General features: G+C 55.1%; 1 protein-coding gene across 1 annotated transcript; it reads left to right on the top strand.

Annotated features, from left to right (window-relative positions):
* Positions 1–3741: 3741 nt before the first annotated feature.
* On the top strand, positions 3742–4512 carry PRR18 (proline rich 18). The gene has a single exon (XM_061130337.1). The coding sequence runs from the start codon at positions 3742–3744 to the stop codon at positions 4510–4512; it is 771 nt and encodes a 256-aa protein (XP_060986320.1).
* Positions 4513–11476: the final 6964 nt, after the last annotated feature.

Genomic DNA, 11476 nt, shown 5'->3' with positions numbered 1-11476 from the left:
GCACACTCTCAACGGGTTTCAATGACGCAATCTAGATAAAGTGGCTCACCACCTTAATGATGGGAAAAGAGAAAGTGTTAGTCGCTCAGTCGTGTCTGACTCTTTGCAACCCCCATCGTCTGTAGCCCGCCAGCCTCCTTTGTCCATGGGATTCTCCAGGAAAGAATCCTGGAGTGGGTTAACATTCCCTTCTCCAGGGGGTCTTCCCAACGCAGGGATCAAATCCAGGTCTCCTGCATTGCAGGCGGATTCTTTACCATCTGAGCCACCAGGGAAGCCCTAAATGTCTTTCTACTCGCAAAGCCTTTCATCCAATCAGATCAGTGTTACAAGAACGTGGTTTTTGTTGATGCTGCTGTTGTTACTGACCAAGTTCTCTATTTCTCAGTAATGAAATAGAACTTTTAAAGTCCATTAAAAAAAATCCTTTCTGTTAGGCTGTGCGGGATCTTTGTTGCTGCCCGGGCTTTTCTCTGGCTGCAGCGAGTGGGGGCCGCTCCCTGGCTGTGTTACTCTGGCTTCTCTTGGGGAGCATGCACTTCAGGGCGAGCAGGCTTCAGGAGCTGCTGCACGTGGGCCCAGCAGTCGAGGCTCACGGGCTTAGCTGCTCTGAGACATCTGGAATCTTCCCAGATCAGGGACTGAACCCACGTTCGGCAGGTAGATTCTTTACCACTGAACCACCAGGGAAGCCCTAAAATGGGATTTAAAAAAAAAAAAAAAAAACAACTAGAGTTAGCTTTCCATGTTTTAAAATTCAGATTTAGTTTTAGTTCCAGATGTTTGAGTACTTTTCACTCTATCAAGTAAAAGCTTTGAATCAAAAGTCAGAAATGAAGTTGAGCCTATGGGAAGAGGGTGTAATTGGAAAGACAGTATTGTTTTCCTTTTTGAATTTTTCCTGAACACTGAAGTATATGCCTTAGTAGAACCAAGAACTTAAAAAAAAAAATTAATAAGGAAAATGAAAGATTTCTTGAAATTATGGCTAGTTTTCTGATATTAATGTGATCACTGGCTGTAGTTTAATCCACTGGTAACTCCAAGGTGAGGACCAGTTGAGCAGTGTGTCTGTCTGATAAATAGCACTTGTCCACTGTGGACGTGTCCGTGGGGTCCAGGTGTGAAGAGGGAGCATGTCTGTGGCCCTTCTTTGTGGGGTGTGGTCATCATTCCACAGCCTCTATCATTTTCAGTTCAGTTTCAAACCTGTGGTACTGTAATTTTACTCAAGCGTGGATATACTCTTGGTATTTTATTTTAGTGATTGAAATATTTTCTGCATTTATTTTACTCATCCTGAAAATTTTTTAAAGGGTTGTTGTGATGAAAAGGGGGCTTCCCTGGTGGCTCAGAGGTTAAAGCGTCTGCCTGCAATGCAGGAGACCTGGGTTCTATCCCTGGGTCGGGAAGATCCCCTGGAGAAGGAAATGGCACCCCACTCCAGGACTCTTGCCTGGAAAATCCCATGGACAGAGGAGCCTAGTAGGCTGCAGTCCATGGGGTCGCGAAGAGTTGGACATGACTGTAGCCACGGCTGGGCTGAGGCTCATCTCCTCCCCCGGGGCCGTGTGCGGTTGGGAGGTGTTTCCACCTGGGAGCCCTGGTTTTCTAGGAGGCTGGAGACAGTCAGAGGGGTGGGGCGGCACGTGCCACACAGCGCATGCATCGCGCGTGTGGATGTACATGGCTGTCCCGACCGTGAGATGCCAACCCACGCTCACCTCCCACCCTCACCCTTCAAGGGTCACTTCCAAAGCATCCTAAGAATTAGGAAACGGGGCTTCCCTGGTGGCTCAGAGGGTAACGCATCTGCCTGCAGTGCGGGAGGCCTGGGTTCAATCCCTGGGTCGGGAAGATCCCCTGGAGAAGGAAATGGCAACCCACTCCAGTATTCTGTCCATATTCTCCATAAAATACACAATCCCCGCTTCCAGACAGGGCTCCCTTCTGTCCTCTCTCCTTGACCTTCTCCCTGTCCCTGCCGGTGTCTCAAGGCATCCTGCCTCCTCCCAAGGCTCAGCGGAAACACCCTGGAGACAGTTTAGGTCGTAAAACACCTGCGGCGCTGCTGAAATCACCCACGCATTTTAATCCCAGCTCTTCAGGGTGGTTTGAGGGTGATGGTGGAGATGACAGGGCCTAACCGACCCCTCCATCCCTGGCCATCAGGAGAACGTTTCCGGCCACCCATCATATTCCTTCTTGCCGCGCCATGAGCAGGGGAGCGCGTGGGAAGGGGGCCCTGACGACAGGGAGGTGCTGGTGGGAAGCAGGAGAGGCTGGAGAGCGGGTCAGGGCCCTGGGCAGGGGGAACAGGCCACAGCTGAGGGCTCGCCGTAACCCGGGCCATAACCCACACCATCTAGCTGTGTTCCTGGTTCCAGGAAGCCCAGAAAGGGCTTCCCCGGTGACTCGGATGGTAAAGAATGCACCTGCAGTGCAGAAGACCCAGGTTTGATCCTTGGGTCAGGAAGAAAGGAATTCCCTGCAGAATTCCTGGGAGTTACTGGAGAATTCCTGAGAATTTCTTCCATTCCTTGGAGAAAGGAATGGCAACCCACTTCAGTATACCATATCCAGTAATATGCCCGGAGAATCCCATGGACAGAGGAGTCTGGCAGGCTACAGTGCACGGGGTTGTAAAGAGTCAGACATAATTGAGTGACTAACACTTTCCCCAGCCCAGAAAAGCATATCCCATACATAGGGAAAAACAATTTTTTTTTTTTAGCTCTAAACAATGGATGATTCCATAAGTAATTCTCCATAAGTATTCTCCATAAGTAATGCAGGGACTCCTCATTTGAAATTTTGACTTTGGGATGCACTGCTCTGCAATTATTCAATGAATCATTCGTTTATTTAACACACATTGGAAAACTGAAGGAGTGTTTTCAGGTCTCTACCACTAGACTCGAAGTTGCCAGTGAAGCTGTCTCGTCCCTTTGAACCACTGTTAACAGCAGTAAATGCTTTCTGTGTGCTCACAGGAGTCTCCTGAAATGAACTGAAGGTCTGGCAGTTCCTATATCACGATTTAACCGAAACTGGCTTTTTTTTTTTTTTTTTTTTTTTGCCTCTTCAAGGAATACGAGGTTTTTCATTTTAAAATGACTGTCTTTCAACATGATCCAAAAACAAAACCAGAAGGATGCCCTGACATGTCTGTGCCCGCCTCTGAGCTCCGGCCACCTTCCTCCCGCGACACCGGGATGTGGGGCCGCGCGCGGGGCCCGCGGTCCCCCCGCCGCCGCCGGCCTGCGCACCATCTTAGAGGCGCCGAGAGGTGGCAGACGACTTTCTGGCCCACGTGCGAGGACCCCGCCTCGGGCGGAGGACACGCCCGGTCTTCCCCGCCTCAGATGGATTAGCCCCCGCGGCGGAAGGCCGCCCGGGGAGCCTCGGCCGCCCAGTCGCGGCGCCGGGCGTGCGGGCGTAGCGGCTCCTCCTCCCGCGGGCGCGCCCGGCTCCGCGTGGACCGGCCGCCGCTGTCCCCGGAGGAGAGCCGGCAGAGCCCCTGGCCCCGGAAGGAGGGCAGGACGGAGGAAGGCAGCGGGGTGCCCGTGCGCCAGGCCCTGGGTGTGGACGCGGGGGGCGTGTGCGCGCCGGAGATGCCGCGGCCCAGCCCAGGTGGGTGCGGAGGGCGGGCGGGGGGCGGACCGCGGCCCCCCGGGGAGGGCACCGGGCTCGGCGCGCCCTCACGGTAGCCGCCCCTCTCCTTCCAGGGCGCTGACCACCATGCCGTTCCCGCCCGCGCCGCCGCCGCCGCCCACCCCGGCCCCGGGGGTCCCCGCCGCGCGCCCGCCGCCCCGGAAGCCCGGCGCCCCGCGCAAGGCGGCGGCGCCCGCCTGCGCCCCGCCCGGACCCTCGCCGCCCGCCGCGGCCGCCGAGAAGAAGCGGCGGCCTCCCGAACGGCCCCCGGGGCCGCTGTCCAGCTCCTGGCCCTCCGCCACCCTGAAGCGGCCTCCGGCCCGCCGCGCCCCCGGCCCGGCCTCCCCGCGCGCCCCGGCCCCGTGCGCGCCCCGGCCGGCCGGCTCCGGCGACGGCCCCGCGGGGACCGCGGCCTCGGGGGCGCGGACAGCCGCCTCGGGCGCCGGGCCCGACGCCGCCCTGCGCTTCTCGCTGAGCCTCACGCCCGAGGCCGTGCTGGTCATCCAGCGGCGCCACCTGGAGAGGCAGCTGCTGGCGCGGCCCCGGCGGGCGCCCCCCGCCGACGCCGGGCGCCCGGCCGCCCCCTGCCCCCGGGCCGCGGGCCTCGGCCGCCGCCCCGCGCCTCCGCCGCCGCCCGCCCCCGGCCCGCGGCCCGCCGACCTGCGCTCGCTGCTCAAGGTGTCGCTGCTCAACGAGCGGCACAAGTACGACGACGTGGAGTACGAGGAGGAGGCGGCGGCCGCCGACGAGGGCCTGGTGCGCAAGTGCACCGAGTGGCTGCGCGGCGTGGAGTCGGCGGCCGCCGCGCGCGACCGGCCGCGGCCCCTGGACGCGCGGCCGCACCTGAGCTCGCTGTGACCGCGCCCCGGAGGGCCGGCCCCGCGGCCACCGCCTGCAGGGAAGAGGCCAGCCGCCGCGACCCCGCCCGCACCCTTCTCGGGCTCCCCGCGGCCCACCACCTGCAGAGGAAGGGGGAGGCGGCCGCGACCCCGCCCTGCCGCCGGCCCGGCCTGCACCCGGCGGGTCTGCCTCGGCACCTGTTGGCCTCTTCCGCACCCACGGGTGTCCTCGGGGCTCGTGGGCGGGGGGTGAGCCGCGGTGCCCATGCCTCTCAGCCCCCACCCCTCAGGGTCCCCTGGGGCCCCCACCCTCTGCGGGGGAAGGCCCGTCGGTGGGTGTGGCTTTGCAGGTGCGGGGGCCGGGGGACCCCCAGGTGCGGCGGTCAGGGGCGGAGCTGGGCGCGGTGCCTCGTGGACGGTTTTGCTTGTCCTGAGCGGGAAACATGCCCTGGGGCCTGGAAAACCGGCGACGCAGGTGCACCCAACTTCCCGACGGCCAGGGGGAGGGTGCTGACCACCAGGAGGTCGGCCTGGCCAGTGGGCGCTGTGATGGGCGCAGTGCTCTGTGGGCACCGCGCAGGCTCCTGGGGGCCGGGAGCCCGCGTGCGCAGTCCCACACACACAGGTACGTGCCTGCACACTGAGACATGCTTACCTTCACACACTCAGCTCTCACACTCACATACTTGTGCTGCACACGTATCCATACTCACACTCATGCTCGTTCATGCACACGTGCTCACACCGGTGCACATACATGTTCTTGCCCAGCGTGCTCTCTCCACTCACACACACACACACACACAGCTGCGGGCACTCTTCAGCGTCGGGGGTGAGGGGGCAGAGGCCCCGCTTCTGGAGAAAGCACCCCCTGTATGTGAGTGCAGCTCACAAGCGTCTTTTGTGCTACAGAACGAAAGGGTGGGTGGCGTGCGGAGAGCTGGACCCACATGCCGGACGCGGTGTGCGGGCCAGAGACCCGCTTCTGGAGGGACAGTGGGAGTGCGGGGCGGATGGGTGTTTCCAGTGCTTTTAGTTCCTGTGTGAGAATCAGTGATGTGGTGGCTTTGTACAGGTGTATACAGTGATTTGGAAAAGGGAAGTTTCTATTTATTATTTGAATACAGGGTAAGACTCCCCTGCCTCTTAGAGGTCATACTCTGCTCCACTAACTCCAGGCTGATTTCTAGATATTCCTTCCGTGCATCTGAGTATATTTAACGCAAGGTTGAGAAGGGAGAGAAGGTTATACTCAGATAAAGCTGGTTATATGAGAGTGTAATGTATTACCTCAATTTTTGACTTATTTTGTAACACTTAATAACTAGTTTAATGTTTATCTCATTAGACTTTAAAGTGTCAAGTCTTGCTTGTATTGTACATTGAAGCCTTACGTTTTTAAAAAGCAATTTTGTACTTTTCTTGCGGAGGTCTCTGCTCTTGTCTCTCTCCCGTGCTAGGCACACATCTAGGCAGACACGAAGCATCTAATTTTGTGGCAGCTGGATCAGCCGCCAGATGAGATGCAGGACCAAGGACCTCCACCTGCTGAATAGCTTGCCTCCTGTATGAATGCCCAGAGCTGGAATGTGTTTTATTTTAAATGTGTGTCTTAATACCACAGTGGCAAAGGCACTAATCATGCGGAGGTGACTTTAAGACACGTGTCTCTGTGAATGCTGCGGCCACCGTCGTGGAGTCTGCTGGGAGGAACGCTGCTCTGGACGTCAACCAGCTGAGCGTCAACTGTGAGGTCAAGGAGGGCAGCAGCGTTCCTTGGCCTTACGCGCACTTGGCACAAACAGCAGTGATTAACAGGCCCAGGTTCCTGCCCATTGTGACAGTAAGGACATTGTAAAGACTTTCCTAAAGGAATCGATGTTTGCGGAGCGCCCTTCTGCATCTGTGCGTCCATCCCGGCGCTGGCACACGTGATGTCTGTCCCCATCTTGTCCTCTGTCTGTCTCCCTCTCCTCCCCTCCCCGCTTCGCTGGGCCTGCAGCCCCGTCTGCCTGTAACTGGCCACGGACACCATGCACTTTTTCTCCTTTGCGACATCGGATGGACGTGTGTGCCTTGCTCTTCATGTTAAAAGCAGATGGGTCAAATGTTCGTGTTGCTCTGGTGGACAACCCTCAATAAAAAAACAACAAAAAAATGTTCTACACATGATGTGCGTTCATGTTGTAACTGATGTTTTGAGGATGTTTTCCAAGTCACTGAGCTGCAGTTTCTTCATGTTTAAGTAAAAGAGAAGCTTGATGCCTGTATTTCTTTTTGGACGGTATTAAACACTGGCCAGGAAGAGAAGCGATCACCAAGCTATTCCGAGAGGATTCCCAATGGCCCAGTGGTTAGGACTGTCTGCTTTCATTGCCCAGGGCATGGACGTGTTCAGTCGCTGGTCAGGGAACTAAGATCCCACATGCCACCCCAAACAGAGTTCTCCTGAGATGGCCTCTCCTTGGTACTGCCCTAGCTGAGGCTTTGGAATTTCCGGGGGTTAGCAAAGGGTCGTGCCTGCCTGCTAAGTCGTTTCAGTTGAGTCCAACTCCTTGTGACCCCGTGAACTGTAGCCTGCCAGGCTCCTCTGTCCATGGGATTTCCCAGACAGCAATACTGGAGTGAGTTGCCATTTCCTCCTTTAGGGGATCTTCCAGACCCAGGGATCAAACCAGAGTCTTAAGTGTCCTGCATTAGAAGGCATTGCTGCCAGCAATGACCAGGATTTTAAGAAATCTATTGCTAATCAAATCGTGTCATAATAAAATGACCTGGCCTTCCCTTGTGGCTCAGACAGTAAGAATCTGCCTACCATGTGGGAGACCTGGGTTCAGTCCTTGGGTTGGGAAGATCCCTTGGAGAAGGGAACGACTACCCACTCCAGTATTCTTGCCTGGAGCAGTCCCTGGACAGAGGAGCCTGGCAGGCTACAGTCCACAGGGTCACACAGAGTTGGACACGACTGAGTGACTTTGACAAGGCTGCTTGCCAGCAGTACCTAACCTCTTGTGGGGTCCCAACCCCCATGAAAGCTAATTCCAGAAATACTCCTAAGAATATGTTCCTGCTAACAACAAAATTTGCATATGTTTTAGGGAGCTCATGACCCCAGATTAAGAGTTCCATCTACATATGCTCACTACTACAATGTGTTTTTTTTTTTTTTTTTTTGCTGAAAGTAATTTCAGTCTGGTGGGTCATTCCAATCAGAAGAGTCAGTTTGAATGATGGTGAGAACTAGAGATTACTCAGAGCATGAGGTCTGTCTTTGAAATCTTTGGGTCCGTGGAGAAAGAGTGAGAAACGATGTCCATGGAAGGAAGAAGGTGGAACCCCGCATTCTCTGGGTAACTGGTGACGTTTGGGCCTAATCCTCCCATCGCTGCCGCGCCTGTAGCTGGGCTGGGAGCACACACCCTGCAGGCCGGGCCTCTGAGTAGAGTGAGTGAACATGGGAGGTCTCTATTGAAGGGCAGGGCATGTGTGACTTAATTCCACACATCTAGGGGACACCCTGGCACTTTAAGAGAGGTTTTATGTCTATCTGTTCTATTCCCAGAAAAAGCAGATGCCAGAAATCAGAAACTTCAGTTTTGTGGTTTCCCAACAAATGGCACAGTTCCAGGGATGGTGGCGATCTGTGGGATCTGGTCAGATTAAACTGACTCTGAAACTGTAATTTTGTATCCTGGAATCCAGATTGCTAGGAGAAATATCAGAAACCTCAGATATGCAGATGATACCACTCTAGTGGTAGAAAGTGAAGAGGAACGGGAGCCTCTTGATGAGGTGAAAGAGGAGAATGAAAAAGCTGATTTTAAATTCAGCATTAAAAAAAAAAAGGCAAACAAAGATCATGGCATCTGGTTCCATAATTTCCTGGCAAATAGAAGGGGAAAGAGTGGAAACAGTGACAGATTTTGCTTTCCTGGCTCCAAAATCACCAAGGATGGTGATTGCAGCCATGAAATTAAAAGACCCTTCTCCTTGGAAGGAAAGATATGTCAAACCTAGACAGCATACTAAAAAGCAGAGACATCAGTTTGCCGACAAAGGTCGGTTTAGTCGAAACTATGGTTTTCCGGTAGTCATGTATGAATGTCAGAATTGGACTATAAAGAAAGCTGACCACCGAAGAATTGATGCTTTCGAGCTGTGGTGTTGGAGAAGACTCGTGAGAGTCCCTTGGACTGCAAGGAGATCCAACCAGTCCATCCTAAAGGAGATCAGTCCTGGGTGTTCATTGGAAGGACTGATGCTGAAGCTGAATCTCCAATACTTTGGCCAGCTCATGCAAAAGATTCCCTCTGCCTGAAGTGCCCACAGTCGTTCCTACCTGGAGGAAGCCCACAGGGGTATCAGAGCCGGGGCCTGGGCATCTGCAGAAGTCAGGGGAGGGGGTGCCCCCAGGGTGTCTCTGCATGTAGGGGGCCCACTCGGGATGCAGTGCTGCCTGCGAGGGCACAGCAAACTTCCCTCTATTTGCAGGTGTGGACAGTGAGTCCTAAGGGGAGAGCCCCTCATCGCCAGGCCCCCGGGATCAAGTTCTTAACCTTCACATGAAGGATCTAGTGAGCAAGGAGGGGTGCACGGGTGACCACGTGGGGGGGACCCTCACCAGGGGCCACGTCCAGGTGCCTCCCTCAGTGGGTTTTAGAACCGACTTTTCCATGGAGTATACATTTAAAACCTTTTATGGATAAAGATCACACTGAGCTAGTGAGTGAAATTCTCTCAGTCATGTCTGACTCTTTGCGACCTCATGGACTGTATAGTCCATGGAATTGTCTAGGCTAGAATACTGGAGAGGGTAGCATATCCCTTCTCCAGGGGATCTTCCCAACCCAGAGAATCAAACTGGGGTCTCCTGCGTTGCAGGAGCTTTATCAACTGAGCTATCAAGGAAGCCCCATGCTAGAAATCAACAAAATAGGACACTAACAATAAAGAAAACTCACAGTGTCTTAAGTTGCTTCTTTTTAAAGATTAGTTGGGTCTCCAAGGTGACCCTAGAGCTAAAAGATCCTGCCCACCAATGTAGGAAACATAAGAGATGCTGTTCAGTCCCTGGGTCTGGAAGATCCCCTGGAGAAGGAAATGGCAACCCACTCCAGTACTTGTGCCTGGAGAATCCCACGGACAGAGGAGCTTGACAGGCTACAGTCCATGGGGTCGCAAAGAGCTGGACACGACTGCACAACTTAGCACATGAAGATTAGTTAAAATGAGCAGTGCCTGTTGTGACTGATCATGAAAAAAAAAAAAAAGAAAAAAATCACAAACTGCCAAGATCAGGAATAAGGGGGAATTTAACTGCAATCCTATAGATCTTGAAAGGGCAATCAGTCAAACCAGGGACAGGCAGAATCGAAGTAACAGCTTTCCCACCCACTGCCAACAGTGCTGGTCGGAACAGGCACCAAGTGAGGTTTTCTCTGTGTTATTTCAGAAACATTTCCTTCCCGAGGTCAATATCTAGTTTGCCAAACAGAACAGCTGATATTTGCATGTGTGAGGCATAAATGTTTTTTTATTTTGCATTGCGATTCATTTGGACCCAAGGAGGATTTTGCCTGTTTCCTTAAGCAAAGGATAAATAGAAAACGTCCAACACACATTCACAAATGCGTCGGGAAAACTGGCTTCCCTTTTACTGGGAGAGCCTGGTTTGCAAGGCCACATCACCCCTCGTCCCTGGGAGTCCCAGGCTCACTCCTCCCCCACAACAGGCTGCGGTCTCTGTGGAGCCCCGGGGTTTAGTCTCTGCCTTGGTCCCTGCTCTCTGCCCTTTTTACTGTGTTGATAATGAGTGTCTGTGCGCATGCTCAGTCAGTCTGACTCTTTGCGACCACGTAGACTGTAGACCCCCAGGCTCCTCTGACCATGGGATTCTCCAAGCAAGAATACTGGAGTGGGTTGCCATTTCCTCCTCCAGGGGATCTTCCCAGCCCAGGGATTGAACCAGCATCTCCTGTGTCTCCTGCATTGGCAGGCGGATCCTTTACCACTGTGCCACGGGGGAAGCCCCATTAATAACAAGACTAGCCTTCTTTCCAGAGCACTTACATTCACCATAGATTTGGATGAAGCTCTTTGATCAGTTTTATAGACAGAAGGGAGACCCGTGATGTGTCCCAAGCACTCAGGTGTGAGTGGCAGCAACCGAACTGTGACCAGTGCCCAGCGGATCCAGGCTCCTGGCGCTGGGGTGGCGGAGGGAGGGGAGCCCACCCCGCCCCACCCGCCCCATCCCCCAGACGCTATGTCCCACATCCAGGGGCAGCATCCTGGGAAGACTGTCCCAACACCTCCTGACAGGGACTCGTCACTGTCGCTTCATGGGTGGAGGGGCCAGCACCCTCCTAGTCACGATGCTCCTGAGGGTTACAGAGTCACCTGAGACTCGCCGATGTGTCACCTCATCGCTGGGATGGGGTGACGGGGTCTGCAGGACAGAAGCCTTATCCCAGGGACTTGCTGAGAAGGTGCTCTTAGGGAAACTAAGTTTCTGGGTAAAGGAGAAAGCAGAGAGACACTGAAGGCGACTGGGTGACCCCCAGGGGCACTAGCGGGGTCCAGGGGTCGCACGATGATGCAGGTGGGCTGGCAGTGCCCGAGCCCAGGGCCTGGCCCACCCCAGCTCCCCACATTCACAGTGACCTCATTGGTCACTGTCTGCCCCACGTCCTGCTCTGGACCTGGGTGACAGGAGCTCTGGGTGGGGGACCTGGCCTGGCATGTGGTGACGTGGTGTTTGCACTCATAGGGCTCAGGCCCCTGAACATGACCCCACTGACCCCGGTGCTGCAGCGGCTGAGGCGACCGAGCCAGAGCGTTCTGAAACAACCTCTCAGTGGTGGGGACGGGACCTCCAACAATGGGCCCATTCACGACCAAGCACAGCCAGTACCCAGTGCTGCGCTGCCCCGGGGCCATCACTGCGGGTGACAGGGGGGCCGGCGACAGAGGTGACCTCATGC

This window comes from Dama dama, chromosome 26, assembly GCF_033118175.1.
Source record: "Dama dama isolate Ldn47 chromosome 26, ASM3311817v1, whole genome shotgun sequence".
Taxonomy (NCBI): domain Eukaryota; kingdom Metazoa; phylum Chordata; class Mammalia; order Artiodactyla; family Cervidae; genus Dama; species Dama dama.
The sequence above is the reverse complement of the archived record's forward strand: the minus strand, read 5'-3'. Positions and strand labels throughout refer to the sequence as shown.

Excerpts from the sequence above, each read along its gene's own strand:
- PRR18 (XM_061130337.1), top strand. The coding sequence starts at position 3,742 with ATGCCGTTCCCGCCCGCGCCGCCGCCGCCGCCCACCCCGGCCCCGGGG.